We start from the raw sequence: 19,653 nt of genomic DNA, 5'->3' as shown, positions 1-19,653 counted from the left end.
GTTAGTGTTTAAGTTTGTTTTATAACCTCGGTTGCCAGCTGTGCATTTGTATTTTTGTCTCTTTATCTGGATGAATTACGGTAGTAAACATGCATGTGTAACAGAACTCTAGGAAATAGATTTGCATATAATAAATGATGTTAAGTCATTTCAAACATGATTATTCAGAAGATTACCAAGACTTGATGCACAGTGGCGCTTTTCACCCAGTTCTACTTATATCTTAACGAGATCTGTGACAAATTATCCCATCAAATTTATTTAATTGAATCACATTTGGTTTTATTTTAGGCCGTTGACATATCATACTTTACTATATGTTTATAATTGTTTTGTTTTTTTAGTCGTTAACACCTTGTTTTATTACGAATGATATTAAAAATATTATTGTTGGGTTTTGCATCATGTTGTTTGGCTTGACTTTCCCTTCAATGTTCTTCTTGCGCATCACGCCATGATCTAGTTTTAACCATGTTGCAACGAAGTGCGTGACCTTTGTGGAATAGTGCCAAAATTGGCAAGAAAAAAATACTAGCCAGCGTGTTCTGAAATTATTACTACATTTACCGTACTAATGTCATAGCATGAATGTAAACAAAGATTAATGCAATATTGAACAAAAGAAAAAATGGCGCTTTTCACATTCAGTTTTATTTTGGTTTTCTTTTTTTCTGTGGTTTTTTGTTTCGTCAACTAATCTTGGGGAGGACAAGACTTAATGTCATTTGGTTTACCTTACTTACAGAATTTTGATTGGTCAGTTGGTTTGGTAGCCATCTTAGATTCAAGTTAAATAGGAAATAGCCATTTTGAACCCCGAGGTGTAATATTCTGAATTTGTTGTAGCCACTTATTTCATGAATAAAAACTTCATGATCATGTGACGTGTTTTTTTCCCCCAAAAATTTCAAAACATGCTCGGAAATCTTCTGAACATATTACTGTAAAAGATTTTTTTTGGAGTAAAGGGGGTTTCACATAGTTTGCCACCATATTGAATTTCTTTTCACTACTGCCAGTCATCTTATCTCTTCAAAATTTGTCATGCATATTTCAATTAAACAAATGAAAAATGTCCATATGTGGTAGTTATATATATATATATATATATATATATATATAAAATCAACGCAATCAGACTTGAGGTTTTCAACAAGCAGTCAAAGATATTCATCAGAATAACAAAATAAACAAATCTAAGGTCTGCCCAAGATTCAAGTTAAATCGGAAATGAATACACCAAGTATCAAAACAATAAGAGTTGTAGTTTTCAAGAAGTCAATACAAATGACAATGGAGCTAAAAATAATTTAAGTTTTGACAAAAATTCAAATTGAAAAGTAAAACACAATGCAAGTGGTGATTGTTTAGACTGTGCGTCACATTTGTTGCTGCCAGTTATATCAATCGGGTTTGAGTCGATACTTTCATTCATGCATTCTGGATTAAGACAAATTGTATATTTCACAACAGGTGCTACTTTTATTGCAACACTTCACTATTTACAGTGAAAGCAACTGACCATAACATACATTACATACAACTCAAAATAAATGAAACCATGGTAGATTCTAAGATCGAGAAATACGTTAGAAACCATGCAATCTGATTAAAATCTGATGTAGTGTACGGGCTGTAATTATTTTGGCTATAAACTTGTTTTAATTTTATTTTGTATTACTTTTGTTATTAACGCCCTTTTATTTTATTATTTTACTTTGATTTTGATTTTTTTTAATTCCGCCCTACCTACATCTGATCCGACGCCTATGTAAGTCCCGTTCAAATCTCGCGTAAGTAACAGCCAATCACAGTCCCCCTTTTATACAGGCTGTCGGTTGCTTACTTTTCAGTGTATACGGGCAATCTTTCTGTACATTTATATTTTGCCCACTTGAATAAACCATTAATAGAAAATTGCTAGTACATTTTTATTTGCAAAAAAAATTCCACAGCATTTTACAATTTTTGTCATTTCATTGAATATTTGTTTCACTTCCAACAAATGTGTACACTTCCAGATACATCTTCGCCAGCCAAGGTTCGTTCATTCAGTCATCGCTTCAATTTTACATCACTGAACATAATTATCTAGAATGGAAGCAAAAAAGAGTAAACCGTAATGATTAGAACACTGTAAACAGCTATAGTAAACAATGCAAACTGATTTTAAATTGTATAGCGGTCACCGGCCCACGGCATCGACGCAGAAAATTGGAGCAAAAAAATATTTCCTGATCAATTGCGATGTGTTCCAAATAAAAAATATTTTATTCCAGTCCAAATCAGCTCATTTACTTTAATAAAGTGTTATTGTATAATGTACAAAATGTTGATACAATTTGATGAATATTTACAGCTACGGCTTCAATATCGTAGAAGATTTTGGCCCGATCGTCAACAAAACATCACCCGTCTCCAGGGCAGGCGACTGGAAAAAGACACTGGTGTTCGGTCGAACCGGTAGAAACAAAATCGTCACTCCCAGAATAACTATGCAAAATAACGATCTAAAGTCGAACCATTCGAGCCACAATATTAACATAAAAATGACTTTCGTTGTATTTGACAATGATAAACTTACCGAAAAGCCGTGTTTTTCTCGGTCGGTATAATCCGCCATTTTATTTGAGTGTGTTTGCCATCTGACTCTGCCCGGTGACGCCATCATGTGCGCTATAGAAGGAGGTCTGTGATTCGTTGACTAAAATCGTCGATAGTGGGTCTCGTTGAAATCTCGTTACATAGGCATCGGTTCAGATGTAGGTAGGGCGGAATTTAAAAAAATCACAAAATCAAAGTAAAATAATAAAATAAAAGGGCATTAATAACAAAAGTAATAAAAAATAAAATTAAAATAAGTTTATAGCCAAAATAATTAAAGCCCGTACACTACATCAGATTTTAATCAGATTGGAAACCATGGTGGGTTCTAAGATCAAAGCACAACACGTTATGCATGGTAAATGAACGTTAGATAAATTCTGCCCACACACAAGATATTGAAAGCACAGCTGCATCATAAACCTTACAATAGTGGCAACAGAATTAAAAATATTTTCCACTATTGCTTAGATTCTATATAGTTGTAAGTATATTTTCAGAGACAATTATGTACACATATAATCAACATATTGCTTGTTGGTAAAATATGCAATTTCCATTTAACATTATTTTGTATTACTGTAATATACTTTATTTTAGCTGGAATTGATTTTCGTTGAAAAGACTTTCTGGTTGTTTTCTATGGTATTTATTTTCATTGATTTTTGATGAGTTGAATCTAAAATATAGGGAAAAATGGATATTCACTGGAATTTATTTTCACCGACTCATTCCTTCAGTGAAAATAGCGAAAATATAGTATTCTACAGTAAAATTTGGATTTCAGTGCAATCCATACTAGTCCATCATTAGAATTTGCTAATCGGGGAAAACAATCAGCTACTTCAATGAAAATGAAATAAATACAAAACAATTCACTGCAAGTATTCAAGTTGTTTAGTACTACTGAACAAGAATGGATATGCCATTTACAACTTTCTGATGTTGAAATAGAAATATATTCAGAAAAAATATAATTAACAAAAGTAAAAAGTTAAATAGACATACGATACAATGTTCAGATTAATCAACTCATCCCATGTACGATTCTAGCGGATCACAATGTCACAATGAGTTGTTTTTACATCGGTGAAGACGTACATTGTTTACATCTGTAAATCTTATGACACAAGAACATTTACAATATTTCCAAAAAAAGTGCTTTTGTACAAGACATAAAACTGATACTATATTTCAGTATGTTGATGGGCACATTACAAGAACCAGACACCATGAAGAGTTATAAGAACATTAATTATTTGCACCTATAAGTAGTTTAATCAAATATGTTTTGAGTTGTAAATAAAATTGAGCAATACGCAAGAGTTGTCAAAGAACATATCACAAAGATAAGTCTTGAAACAATCCTTGGTTATAGTTTGGTTTTATTTTGATCCAGGGGCAGAGGTGCATGAAAACAATTTGCTGAACAAAACGCAAATTTGCATAAATTAATATTCGTGAGCAATTACAGTCTCATCATTACAATGCAAATTGACTTATTCATTAGGAGCTGAAAAACAAACAAACTGATGTCTAAGTATTCTAGACACGTTTTTGAACAGATTCCAGCAAACTGTTTAAAAGTAACAAGTTTTTTCTTACAATTCTTATGGATCAAATGTATTGCACTGATCTACAAAAATCACTGTATAACACAATAAACTTGAGAACTCAACTCATGGATGTGATGGCAATATTCTACCCTATTGTTTCTACTCAACTTTGTCTTGCGGTTAACAAGTTTGTGAACTTTAACTGATCAAATATGTATCATGGGCTTGCAATGATTCAACATACAAAGCAGAAAGTTTTATTTCAGTGAAATTTTAAAACTTTAGGGTGCTGCTCATCAAAACAAAACTAGAAGTGAAACTTAAAATCTGTTTACAAACATCAAAGAAAATATGTATTTATTATATTACATTGAATTGTTAATCTATGTGTACATCACTGGTTCAAAAGTAATTAGAATTGTTGTAAAAAATCAATAAATTCTAACTTCAATCACATAAAATGGTTGAAAAGAAAATCATAAATCATGTAAATATTATCAATATTTAAAAATAATCACAAATCATTTGTTATGACTAAACATAAAAAAACAACCCAATCACAAATATACGCTGTCAGTCTGTACATGTAGCACACAGAGTATACCGAGTTTAAAGCAATACAGAGATCAATAACTGTTGGGATTGAAACACAAAATAGCATTTCTTGTAACTATCATGCTGACCAGTCTAAGCTGGTATGATTCGCATGGTGTTGGTGAAACCAGTGCCAGGACGCCACCCAGTCACACAGATAATAGGATCCCCAGCATCATAGAAACCACGTCGTTTACCAAGATTGATGGCATAACGCAGACGGTTATCCATATCATCAGCCCAGTTTGTAGCGATTGGTTCACGATACCAGACTGGGAAACATCCACGCCATAAATGCACCTGTCTTGCAATGTGTGGGTCTCTTGTTACCGATAGAATTGGACATAGCGGACGAAACTTGGCAATCATATAAGCCGACCTGAAAGACAAAGGATTAATATGTAAAACAAGACATCAATATGAGGTGATTAAGAGGTTTGAAAATTGCAGAAAAGGACAGAGCGGATGGGATTAGATTATGGATGCATAAACAGAGGGCGGTGTGCTTATATAATATAGAGTATCAACCTGCATGACCTGAAAAATAGTCTGTCAAAAACACAGACTATGAACCATCAACAGAATAATTAGTAGATGACAGACTTGCAAAATTCTCGGTCAAAACAGACAAGATGACAAAATTAAAAGCAGGCTTTTGACCGAGGTGAAAAGTAGCTGGGGAAAAAACAAACTGCAAATAAATGACAATTAAAAGCAGAAGATGACCGGTCAAACAAAGTGCAGACACCAAAGGTTATACCAGATTCTGTCGTAAATTCAACCCTGGGCCATTAAACAGCAGCTTGGGTTTTTACAAAAATAAAATGGGACCAAGAAAGCGCCCAAGGCGATTTTTCAAGAGTATGATGTTTATTGCGACTAGTGTGAATGGGTAAGCTTCGTTTCAACAATGAGCTGTTATGACTTCAAACTATGTTAAATTATTCTTCAAATGCTCAGTTTATCTTTAGAAAACAACTAATTTTTTTTATTTAAAAACAAATCCAAATGATCGTATAACATCGGCAAATCTCTTCTGTGCTGCGTTCATTAACATTAACATATTAAAATGAGCTATGGCAATTTGAACACGTTGGAATTATTTTGATTGGTTAATTAGCGATTTGACCTGTCCGGTCAAAGAACACTGTCCCAGGTCAGTACATGGCGGATATTCATTTCCACAGCATCAAGCGTTTAAAATGCGACCGGAATCATTCGCTTACAATGAAATAAGTTGAATCCAACAAATTTATTTTTTAGTATTATAGTTATTATAATCATTACTAGGTGATAATCAACCGGATTGCCGTGATCATTTGCTACTACGCAAGGCAGTTGTGTTTGTTTTTATTTGAAACTTCTGTTAGAATATACTTCCGTTACTAATAAAATGAAAACATATCAGGAATATGGTTATGATGATTGCTTAACATTAAAATGATTGACATTTGTATCTGATCGTCAAACAAGTACTTGTCCACAAGTATTGCTATGAAACAGCATTAATTATAACAAAATCAGCCATTTTGAATACGTGTATATACCTATAACATGATGTATAATGAATATATAAAACTTGAACATAATCAGTCAAAGCATGACAGAGATATGGCTCTAGAAAACCATTCATTAAAACAAAATGGCCGCCAGTCAGCCATTTTGAATCCAATCTGAAAAAATAAAATGTTATAAGTTTAAACAAAACCATCCAGAAATGCTTGATATTTGATGACTTTTAGCACAAAAACAACCACCAACCGGCCATTTTTAATAGGATCCCAAAACTAACACATCTGTATATCTATGACATTATGTATAATGAATATTCAAAATTTGAACACAATTAGTCAAAGCAAGTCAGATTTATGGCACTAGAACTACATTCATTAAAACAAAATGGCCGCCAGTTAGCAAGTTTGAACAAAATCCATCTGTAAACAGCTGAGAAATGCTTCATTTTAATGACATCAATGTCACAGTCCTCGCCTTTGACCTAGACATCAATGTCACAGTCCTCGCCTTTGACCTAGACATCGATGTCACAGTCCTCGCCTTTGACTTAGACATCGATGTCACAGTCCTCGCCTTTGACTTAGACATCGATGTCACAGTCCTCGCCTTTGACCTAGACATCGATGTCACAGTCCTCGCCTTTGACCTAGACATCGATGTCACAGTCCTCGCCTTTGACCTAGACATCGATGTCACAGTCCTCGCCTTTGACCTAGACATCGATGTCACAGTCCTCACCTTTGACCTAGACATCGATGTCACAGTCCTCGCCTTTGACCTAGACATCGATGTCACAGTCCTTGCCTTTGACCTAGACATCGATGTCAGTGTCCTCGCCTTTGACCTAGACATCGATGTCAGTGTCCTCGCCTTTGACCTAGACATCGATGTCACAGTCCTCGCCTTTGACCTAGACATCGATGTCACAGTCCTCACCTTTGACCTAGACATCAATGTCACAGTCCTCGCCTTTGACCTAGACATCGATGTCACAGTCCTCGCCTTTGACCTAGACATCGATGTCACAGTCCTCGCCTTTGACCTAGACATCGATGTCACAGTCCTCGCCTTTGACCTAGACATCGATGTCAGTGTCCTCGCCTTTGACCTAGACATCGATGTCAGTGTCCTCGCCTTTGACCTAGACATCGATGTCAGTGTCCTCGCCTTTGACCTAGACATCGATGTCAGTGTCCTCGCCTTTGACCTAGACATCAATGTCAGTGTCCTCGCCTTTGACCTAGACATCAATGTCAGTGTCCTCGCCTTTGACCTAGACATCAATGTCAGTGTCCTCGCCTTTGACCTAGACATCAATGTCAGTGTCCTCGCCTTTGACCTAGACATCAATGTCACAGTCCTTGCCTTTGACCTAGACATCAATGTCACAGTCCTCGCCTTTGACCTAGACATCAATGTCACAGTCCTCGCCTTTGACCTAGACATCAATGTCACAGTCCTCGCCTTTGACCTAGACATCAATGTCAGTCCTCGCCTTTGACCTAGACATCAATGTCACAGTCCCCGCCTTTGACCTAGACATCAATGTCACAGTCCTCGCCTTTGACCTGGACATCAATGTCACAGTCCTCACTTTTGACCTAGACATCAATGCCACAGTCCTCACTTTTGACCTAGACATCAATGTCAGTTCTCACCTTTGACCTAGACATCAATGTCACAGTCCTCACCTTTGACCTAGACATCAATGTCAGTCCTCACCTTTGACCTAGACATCAATGTCACAGTCCTCACTTTTGACCTAGACATCAATGTCAGTCCTCACCTTTGACCTAGACATCAATGTCACAGTCCTCACCTTTGACCTAGACATCAATGTCACAGTCCTCACCTTTGACCTAGACATCAATGTCACAGTCCTTGCCTTTGACCTAGACATCAATGTCACAGTCCTCACCTTTGACCTAGACATCAATGTCAGTCCTCACTTTTGACCTAGACATCAATGCCACAGTCCTCACTTTTGACCTAGACATCAATGTCAGTCCTCACCTTTGACCTAGACATCAATGTCACAGTCCTCACCTTTGACCTAGACATCAATGTCACAGTCCTTGTCTTTGACCTAGACATCAATGTCACAGTCCTTGCCTTTGACCTAGACATCAATGTCACAGGGTTCGTACACCCCAGAGATGATAAAATTCCATGCTATTCCAGGCCCAATATTGATGAAAATCCAGGCTATTCCAGGCCAATTTTGTAGGGAAATATAGTCGATATAAAGCATTTCAGTGGAATACTCATTTAAGTTTAACCCAAAGTCAATACCAACATTTTTTATTATATACACACAGAGTAAATACTACAATATAAACTTTATCAAATTTATTTATGACCAGGAAACAAATAATGTGCAAAACAAACTGCAAGTTTTGACATTCCCAATTAATATCATAGTAGTGAATGTAACTGGACAGTTTGGTGTGTCAACCATGTTACTATTACATCAGCCAATTTGACAAAAACCCAGTCAGTTTCTATCAGGTGAATTTTTTTGCTATATCACTATCTGGAAACATCCTTCGAAATAACTGTCCAAATCAGCACAACTTTTATAACTGTAGTGCGAATTAACGCATTTCATTGCCCACAAAAAACTTCTGCTGTAAGACTTGGTGTGTCCATACCACAGTGAGCAGTGAGTGTGTTGCTCGGGTCTATTAACCTTAAAGGGAGACAGTCATTGTGCCGTGTCCTGTTCGATATGGGACTCATAGCGACGTATACAACGCGTGTAAAATACATTGTTTATTTACATGAAATTCAAACACCGTGCTTTAACTGTTGCAACGTCAGCTAATTTTCCAGTCCATGTTGAAGGCACAGCTTTCACAAAATCAAGCATACCGTTAAAGTCCTAATATAAACAGCGGTTTATATTACAATGTATCAATTAAAAAATTCGGATCAAAAGCTCAAGTTCGGGGTGCGGTTTCTATTACGTACATATTGCAATCACTAAATGGGCGTGGTCATTTTTTGCCCACAACACTTGCACAAAACAAACAATACACCGTACAATCTCTTGAATAAGCGTCAGGGAAGAGTGAAAGGCCTTACTTTGGTTCTAAAATAGGCGTTACGAAATGTTGAAATATTACAGTCAATCAAAAAAACTGTCCACATGATAAAAAAATACTCGGTATATTTAATGTAATATGCATTTATTTTTTTAATTTTCTTGGTAACGAAAAGTATATTCTAACAGAAGTTTCAAATACACTGCCTAGTAGCAAATGATCACGGAACGGGAGCGCAATCCGGCTATGCTGCAGTTCACAAGTAAATAACTTACTTGTTTTCGAAGTGTGGTTATTATTCAATAGTGATTACAATAACGCACGAAAAATAAATCCGTTGAATTGTTATAAAATGCAAGTAAAATTAAACTTAGTTTCGCCGTAAGTGAATGATTTCAGTCATATGTAAACGGCCGATACAATACGATACAATACCCGCCATGTTTTTGAATGCACACGCGACGTTTTATTGACCGGATAGGTCATGTCGCTAATTAATCAATCAAAATGCTGGATGGTGCCCATGTGTCTAAATTACATAGCTCATTTAAATATGTTAATGACAGTTCAGCGACCTCATGGTGAACACGAAAGAGATTTAGCGATAATGCAGTGCGATCTTTTGGCTTTGATTTTCATGGGAAAACAGCATGATTTTTTTTTTAAATCAAGAAATTATTTGTTTTTGAATGATAAACTGAGCATTGAAGAAGAATTTAACACTTTTACGGTGATAACAGCTCATTGTCGAAAACTTGCGAAACACTGACGCATTTATCAGAAAAAGTATTGACAGAGGTTGCCGCCAGAACAAAAGTAGTTTCATTGCGTGTCTGACATCTTATCACCACTGAACAATAAATAAGTGTGAATATTTTCAGGCACGTCGTCGAAACAAATTAATAGGATTAGAAACAATGCTGTTTTGGACCAGCTGGTTGAAACAATGAAGTCAGTCACGGTCCATGAAAAACAAGTCATTGAAAATGACACAGTCCCCGTTAAGTTCTCTTTGTGCTTGTCATATTAAAGCGGAGGGGTTGTCGCAAGCGTGTCCTTGAAACTTGAGTTCCAAGTGGCGTATACAACAGATTGTTTATTTACATGAAAACACGTGTTTCGTGTCATAGGATTATAGCCAAAATAAAAACAGCCGTTATTCAGCCATCTTTGATCTGATTATGAAACACAGAGATATGTATGATGTATGTGCCAAATACGAATGAAAATGGTACATAAATTGTGGAAATATAGTAGTAAGGCCAAAAAGTCAGATGGCTGTCAAACGGCCATCCTTGACCAGATTTTGAAACAAATTGTCATGGACATGCATCCTAACATGTATAAAGTACATGTACAGTACAGTTCTCGCGGAAGCTTTGGCTTCACTTCAGCGTCAGCTTCGCTTCAGCATCGCATCATGATGGCATTGCTATGGCTTCAGCGTCGCTTCATTGTCGCGACATAAAAGGTTGAGGCGGTTATCGCATCGCTTCATTGTAGCCTCATTATGGCGACAATGTGGCATCAGCTTCGCTTCATCGAACAAAGAAGTAATTTACATATGTAAACAATGCTGAGAAGTATCGTAGTTAGCCGTATGTTCACACCGATACTCTTTGCTGTCTTACACGCAAGCTGTATTATCTAAATGCTCGGTTCAAGCACGGTTACTTCTTCTAGTAACCGTGGTTCAAGCTAAATCATGCATGACCCCGTCCAATTATCAAGATTGACTGTTTATGTTCGGCGACGAATTCTTTCCTTGGCGGCCATTGGAATCAAGCAGGTAGACATCAGGAAGAGATTGGAGGAGGGAGATCGAGTGTTGGTTTCTAAAAATTCGATCGGCAAATTTTTACAACGTTATAGAAAAACAGGACGAATCAAAGACTGGAGCACTGGGATTGTATTGACAAAGAAATGGAAAAGGACGGCGAGTTGTCAGCAAGAGAGCTTTCTTATAAAATAACCGACGAATTTGGTCTACCGGTGTCAGTGTCCACCGTCAAAAAAGTACGTCGAAAATTAGGATGGCGAAGAACCAAGACACGGTATTGCCAAATGATCAGACAGGTGAACAAACCTAAACGCATGGCATGGGCCGTAAAAATGATGAGAGATGCTGAAACTTTCGATAACGTGATTTTCTCTGACGAAAGTAAGGTCCAGATTCAAAATAGCACCAAGTCACGAATGACGAAGGATGGTCAACAATATATGCACCGATTGATTGTGACATTACAAAACAAAGGTTGGTTTGCTCATGGTTTGTGAACATCAAAAAATAAATAATTAAAATAATGGAAGTCCAAGTTTTGTTGAGACTTTTTTTTCTTCAAACTTGACACTTATATTCACACAGAGAAAAAGAATAAAGTACATAACTAGGACAATTAAAAATTGGAAAGATTATCGCTTTGAACAAACAAAAAAAAAACGTTGCTAACATGACGTTTTGTTTTATAATACAGCCAAAACAAAGTCAGCTTGGACGTCCAGTTGCGAGACATGACAAAATAAACGCAGCCACTACACGCGCGCTGGAAATGATAGAACACGTTGCAACAAGGAGTCTCACCTGCCTCTTTTCATGCTTTTACTCGGGGAAACTCACACACACACGTGCTATTTCGGCAACGAAAAAAACACCTGAAGGGACAAGTTTAAATCATGTTTGTATTAACGTAACATGAACGCAACGGTGAATATATGTTTATCAATCATCAAACCATGTCTCCATGATCAAACTAAACATTCGATGTTACATGAAGCAGTCTGCGGCGGTTATGTGGCTAAGACGAAGGACATGTGACATTATTATTATGCTCGTCTACTACACGTTCGAGTAACTTTCCGATAAAAACGTGATTAGTATCAGCAAAAATTTATAGTACTGCATGGAGAATTGCGTATTATTCGTTGTCATCAGACATATACCTGTACAGGATTTTTTGAACAATGTCTAAAATTTCCGAAAGAATATTCGAATACTAGTTGGGGCATAGACCTTAGAATATGTATTTTAAGGTATATGGTTTGGGTAAATATGAATTGAATACTTAGTATCCATATGATATTTTGAAAAATCAGCTAAACAGTTCACAACCACGATTATGGTGAATTGCCGAACTCTTAACGAAGACAACGGTTCCGGTCATGAGCAGCTGTGTCATGAAGTTTACAATGTTGAACACTACTTTTCGTTCTCGACATTGTGAAATCATTTCGTTGTTTGGGAGAAAAAAAACAAAAAAAAATTATTTTGACAAGAGAAATTTATATTAGGAATAATTCATGACGAAATATATTCCATACGCACCCATAAATTATTTTCATAATTACACACGAATATTACAGAAAAATAGATAATTTGATATATTCTTGTTTGCACGTCATGTTCACAAAATCGCAGACATTTGAAATGAAAAACTTTCTCGATGTTTTAACGAGTACTCCGTGGGGTATATAGCGTGTTCTCACACTAGCATAATTTTGCTCGAGTTCACTCATCGCTTTCCCACATACACAGTGCATTTTAAAATAACATAATTATATTGCGTGAGTGGGTGGTGGTGAGACTGTGTCACAACGCGTTCTATTTATTTCCAACGCGCCTGGCCGGCGCATTCGATTGCGTTTATTTTGTATTTTTATTTTCGAAATGTAGCACTCGATGCGTTTATTTTTTCATGTCTCGCAACTGAACGTCCAAGCTGACTTTGTTAATTATAACTACATGACGCGGCATGCTACAGCGTGTCGTCATGTATAAATCTAGTGACAAATCGCAAGGTTGTCAAGGTACCGCAGCCATCGAGTCGTAGTTGGAAATATACGCACTTGTTTTGGAACTTTGTACCAAGACGACGCCGACGCACCTGGCGGCGTACGTGTGTTTTGCAGGTATTAGTGCGGGCATGGGATCGGATTCGGCTAAAACTGTAAACGAAACACGGAAAAATACCACCGAAATGACGAATCTGAACATGTTCTCTTGCCAACTAATAAAAATAACGAAAATAAGATAATCTTATAACAAGAACAGTTTCATTTCGTATATAGTAGTAAGTTGTGTTGTGTCCGAACAAAGATTGCATCGCGTGAATTTCAAATTAATTACATATCGATCTTCTGTACATTTTTTTTCTCTACTGCCTTTCTATATGCAAATAATGAGGTACGTCATACTGATGCCACAATACTTTGAAGCTGATGCCATGTTGATGCCATGAGAACGCGAAGCTGATGCCACAATGATGCGATGCTGAGGCGACAGTGAAGCCATGCGTATGCGACAATGATGCCACAAAAGCCAAAGCTTCCGCGAGAACTGTACTGTATGTGCCAAATTTGAATGAAAACTGACAGAGCACATCCAAGATATTACCGCATAAAAAAACAAAAACAAGATGCCTGCCAGTCGACCATCTTTGATCCAATTGTGAAATATATCGTCATGGACATGTATCCTAACATGTATAATCTATGTACCAAGTTTGAATGACAACTGACAAAGCATGTCCAAAATACAACATTTTCAAAAAACAAGATTGCTGCCAGTCGGCCATTTTGAATCGAATCGCTAAATCACTGCATGTGCATATGTCCCACATAAGGTACTGGGCACATGCAAAGAATGAACGGAATCGGCCCACAGGATTCTGAAATATGACGTTGGATAGACTGACGCACGGACAGACGGACACACGGACGGTCGGGGACATGTATCCTAACATGTATGATCTATGTACTAAATTTGAATGAAAACTGACAAAGCATGTCCAAAATACGACATTTTCAAAAAACAAGATGGCTGCCAGTCGGCCATCTTTGATCCAATTGTGAAATAAATCATCATGGACATGTATCCTAACATGTATAATCTATGTACCAAGTTTGAATGAAAACTGACAAAGCATGTCCAAAATACAACATTTTCAAAAAACAAGATGGCTGCCAGTCGGCCATTTTGAATCGAATCGCTAAACCACTGCATGTGCATATGTCCCACATAAAGTACTAGGCACATGCAAAGAATGAACGGAATCGGTCCAAGGGATTCTGAGATACGACTTCGGACGGACGGACGGACGCACGCACGGACACACAGACGGATGGAGACCGAATTATAAGTCCCCATTTTCAGACTTCGTCCGAACGGGGACTAAAAAACCATACAACATTTCCTGGGCTTGCCCATAGATCTTAGAAAGAGGGACAGGCAACTGGATTATAAAACAAAGGATTTCACGACATCCGGCGTGCAACGTGGGTTACTACAGTTATAAACAAATGATCAAGCTATGGAAGCCGTATGCCGTCGCTCACAATCAATCGGCCGCGCAGTTTGCAACACGTCTATCAGTGCTTGTGCTCATTACATTGAATTTTTAATTTCAATACAAGATCCATTTTTTGTACTGGTTATTAGGTGATACATATTATATGTAGAGTTACAATTCGTTTTTTTTCATCAGTATAAATTAACTACTCGGCTGATTTTATGTGCAGTGACAAATGGTTGACTAATACTTATCCTGCGACTGCCACATTTTCACCCGTTTTCGGGAAAATAAAAACACTTGATGTTTGCATTATCGTATTTTCACTTAAATCATACTATTTTCAATGATACTCGCGTATTTTAGTTTTGCTAGTCTATATTTTAAAATCGTAATTCTGAAATTTCTGAACTGTCTGAAAGGCTGTTAGGACAGACAGGACTCTTCCAGATTGTTTTTAGATCGCTGTATTTTCGCCCCATTTCTCAAAAATAAAACTACTATTGTTCCAATTTTTTGCGTTTTTTACCCGAGTCCTGCCATTTTCAAAGTAATTAGGGTATTTTACTTTGATGACTTGCAATACAAAAGTCGAAATTACAAATTTTCTAAACTGTTTGAAACCGTGAAAGTCAGCAGCTTACACCGGAAATGGCTGGCCCGGTTTGTTTTAGATCGCTGTATTTTCGCCCAACTTGTCAAAAACAAGTCATTGTCAATGACACGTCCCCGTTCCGTTCATATTTGAGTGACATATACATTCAAAGCAGATCATGACCGAAATGCACCTGCATATGTACAACACATTGTGCTAAATCTGAACAAAATCCATCCATGCATGACTGAGATCCGGTTCTGGAATTGTGAAAATACGTGATTTTGATGCATTTTCGGCCTTAAAATGGCCATCATTCCGCTATTGTTAAGCAGATCATGAAACAAATGCACATATCTATTTGTGACATGATGTACCATGTGTGTGTGAAGTTTGAACTTGATCAATCCAGACATGTCTTGGATACGGATCCAGAACTGAATTCTTTAACAAAATGGCCGCCAGTCGGCCATTTCGAACTTGATCCGAAAAAAAAAAGACGTGCATCAAGGTCCTATTATGTTTAATGTATGTACCAAATTTGAACAAAATCAATCCATGCATAACTGAGATACGGGTCCGGAATGGTGAAAATGTGCGATTTCAATGCATTTTCGGCCTTAAAGCGGCCCCCATTTGGCTATCGTTAATGAGATCATGAAACAAATGCACATACATATTTGTGACATGATGTACCTTGTGTGTGTGAAGTTTGAACTTGATCAATCCAGACATGTCTTGGATACGGATCCAGAACTGAATTCATTAACAAAATGGCCGCCAGTCGGCCATTTCGAACTTGATCCGAAAAAAAAAAGACGTGCATCAAGGTCCTATTATGTTTAATGTATGTACCAAATTTGAACAAAACCAATCCATGCATAACTGAGATACGGGTCCGGAATGGTGAAAATGTGCGATTTCAATGCATTTTCGGCCTTAAAGCGGCCCCCATTTGGCTATCGTTAATGAGATCATGAAACAAATGCATATACATATTTGTGACATGATGTACCTTGTGTGTGTGAAGTTTGAACTTGATCAATCCAGACATGTCTCGGATACGGATCCAGAACTGAATTCTTTAAAACAAAATGGCCGCCAGTCGGCTATTTCGAACTTGATCCGAAAAAAAAAATGACGTGCATCAAGGTCCTATTATGTTTAATGTATGTACCAAATTTGAATGAAATCCGTCCATGCATAACTGAGATCCGGGTCCGGAATGGTGAAAATGTGCGATTTTGATGCATTTTCGGCCTTAAAATGGCCGCTATTCGGCTATCGTTAATCGGATCATGAAAAAAATGCATGTGCATATGTCCCATATAATGTGTGATGTATGAGTGAAGTTTGAACTTAATCGGTCCATGCATGTTCGAGATACAGGTGATCACGAACGGACGGACGCACACAGGGCAAAACATAAGTCCCCGTTTTCGGACTGCGTCCGAACGGGGACTAATAAAACATCTGTTGTTCAAATCATTGCATTTTTTACTTGAGTATTACAATTTTCGAATTCATTAGGGTGTTTTAATTTGATGACTTTCGTTACAAAAGTCGAAATTCTGAATTTTCCAAACTGCTTGTAAACGTGTGACAATCATCCGACAACGAAAATGGCTGACCCGATCTTTTTTTGATTGCTTTATTTTCGCCCGATTTCTCAAAAATAAAACATCTATTGTCCAAATTGTTGCATTTTTTACTTGAGTCATGCCATGTTCGAAGTAATTAGGGTATTTTATTTTGATAACTTGCTATACAAAAGTCGAAATTACGAATTTTCTAAACTGTTTGAAACCGTGAAAGTCAGCAGCTTACACCGGAAATGGCTGACCCGGTCTGTTTTAAATCGCTGTATTTTCGTCCGATTTCTCAAAATAAAAACATCTGTTGTTCAAATTAATGCGTTTACTAAATAATTTGAGTATTTTAATTAGATTACTTGCTGTGACAACCAACATGACCCCTAAACCGGCAGACTTCACCACAGATCAACAATCGTCAATTTATAATCAAAAGACGGAGAGGAACAAGTCATGAATGATACTGCCTTCGCTAGTTGTCATTCTAAAGTTGCATGGACATAAATTGGCAAACGTGAATTCTATGGCATTTTCAAGTTTATAGCACTCTCCATCCAGGTCAGCATTATTCTCAGCAAGGAAACCAGATAGCACCAAACCAGTACAACAGGTAAAATGACAAGGAAGTATACAAATCAGATCTCCAAATATGTCAGTGTTGTGTCTGTTTGGATAAACCAGTTTGTGGCCCGGGATTAGTTTCAATATCTCTAAAAAGGACAAGATTACTTCTCATACGACAATGATACAAATAAAGTGCAAAAATCGAGAAAAATATTATCAAGTTTTTATTATCATACATTAATATTAACAAATCGTGTGAAATTTTATGTACAGAGAAACACATATTTATGTTTTGGTTGACAGAACTTCTCAAAGTAAAAAACAGAGGACCTGCAAAACTTTATACAATTGTCAGACACGCAGTGAATAGTACCGGTATGTTTTTGTAATACATGCAGTTCCAGTGGCTTTGCTTTCTGAGAAAAAAAAATCTGGCTATGCACCTGAAAAAAAACAAAAAAAACAAAACATTTAGCCCAAAGTAAGCAGAGGTTGTAGCAAATGTGCTCCCATTGGCTGTTAGATTTAATTAAAAAAGATATTTGAGTCTTTTTAGTACGAAAAAATATTACTTAATAAATTTATACCAGCCAGAAAGAAATTGCAGTTCACACTGTACTATTTTAAACATGTTCTACCAAAGTCTAGGATGAACTAATTCAACAGTCTGTTTCCACTCTACAAAGTTGTCAAATTAATATATCAAAAGAAATAAAAAAAAACTATTGAGAAAAATACAAAAAAAACTAATCAGCAGAGGTAGTGATCATGTAATCAAATTTCCTTTGAACTGGATTGCATTGTCTCAGATTGGATGCTAATTAGCATATTAATTTGCATACTAATTACCATATTGTAGTATTAAAATATATAAAATAATATCCGAAGTTTTGAAAAAAAAAATTATGACTATTAAGTCAACATCATTAAAATTGAGGATTACGTGAATTTGACCCCCTCCCTAATATTGTTTCGCATATCCCTTAAAAACATGGCGGCCGTTAAATCCATCTCAATCGAGGTCCGTAATTTATTTTCCTGCTCATAATGGAGATAAATTATGGTAGCTAAACATTGAAATTGCCACCCTGACTTCAGTACCGAAATAAATAGCTGATTGGGAAAACGTGTCTCTGTTGACAGAGGTTCGATTTACCGATAAACTTCAACACCGCATGGAGCATAGAGGTCCCGGTCACGAGTGCAGTAACGCACGCGGTTATCATATTTACTTCAAAGGTAATTTAACAGCGATGATAGATTCATTGATATTTAATTACAGTACTTTTCAATTTCATCGTTGCTTTCGGTTGGCCGAACTTGACTTGTGTTTTCTCGATAATTCTAGTTTAATATGTCGTCACGAAACCAAGTTTCAATCTGCTAGCAGTTGCCAATGAACACCGGCAACAGCAATCGTACATAACAGAATCACGATCAGCGTGTTCTAAACTTTTACGTTTTTATTATTCCAGTATTTTATATGCCAAACGTTTTTCCCAAGCCTCCTAAATGACGAGATAAACTTTCGATTTACACGTTTCATAACCAGTTCTTGAACTAATAGCAGGACTGTTTTTCTGGCAAAGTGTGACACTGTGCGATCGCTAGTTTCTCACTAAAGTCAGGACACAAAAGGATAAATTGAAGTTCATAATAAATACCATAAGCACAGTTTCTTACCTTTGAGATAGAATTTAATCTATGTAAGCCTTGTGCAAAGAAAGATACAGTCCCGGAATACAATATCCTCAGACGAAATCGACGGCGATTTCCTTAGCGGTTAGACTGGCGCATGCGCAATACGGTATGCCAGTTCTCTTGCGAGATGTCGTTAAAACTCGAATTTTTCTGGCAAATTTCGGCACTTGTACTAGTAAAATGTTGAAAATCACAGAAAAACACAATGAAAGTTTGGCGAATCAAAAAAATACTTGGCGTGCATATGTATGGCATTGAGAATTACATTTGCACAAACTTTGAAAAAAATTGGACAGAGCATATCAAAGTTATAAGAGGTAAAAGACGAACGGACGGACGGACGGACGGACGGACGGACAGAACCCAATCTATAAGCCTTCGGCAGACTTCGTCTGCGAAAGCTAAAAATCGGAGAGTGGCCAATAAAAGAAAAATAGTGAAATTCAAGGTTTTTCCAGGATTTTAAATAAAAAGCAAAATTTCAAGGCTTTTTAAGGCCTGGAAAAGTGATTTTCGAAATTCCAGTATATTCCAGGAATTCAAGGCTGCGTACGAACCCTGTGTCATCAATGTCACTGTCCTTGCCTTTGACCTAGACATCAA

The 19,653-nt window shown here is 36.9% G+C and overlaps 1 protein-coding gene and 1 long non-coding RNA gene across 3 annotated transcripts in view; both read right to left on the bottom strand.

Moving 5' to 3' along the window:
* Positions 1-1,455: 1,455 nt before the first annotated feature.
* LOC100376561 (pyruvate kinase PKM-like) overlaps positions 1,456-19,653 on the bottom strand; it is a 91,679-nt gene continuing 73,481 nt past the window's right edge. For both annotated transcript variants that reach the window (XM_085494506.1, XM_085494505.1), the window contains exons 11-12: positions 2,585-5,133; positions 1,456-2,091 (exon numbers count right to left, since the gene is read on the bottom strand). In XM_085494506.1, the coding sequence (XP_085350632.1) occupies positions 4,848-5,133 (286 nt within the window). In that variant the 3' untranslated portion in view covers positions 1,456-2,091; positions 2,585-4,847. The remainder of the gene's footprint in view (positions 2,092-2,584; positions 5,134-19,653) is intronic.
* On the bottom strand, positions 17,561-19,176 carry LOC146729863 (uncharacterized). The gene is made up of 2 exons (XR_014927905.1): positions 19,033-19,176; positions 17,561-17,792 (listed from the first exon to the last, which is right to left on the bottom strand). It is a non-coding gene; the product is annotated as an uncharacterized LOC146729863 (long non-coding RNA).

Source organism: Saccoglossus kowalevskii, chromosome 20, assembly GCF_978046115.1.
Source record: "Saccoglossus kowalevskii chromosome 20, keSacKowa6.1, whole genome shotgun sequence".
NCBI lineage: Eukaryota > Metazoa > Hemichordata > Enteropneusta > Harrimaniidae > Saccoglossus > Saccoglossus kowalevskii.
Note: the sequence above shows the minus strand (reverse complement) of the source record. Positions and strands in the feature narration are given on the sequence as shown.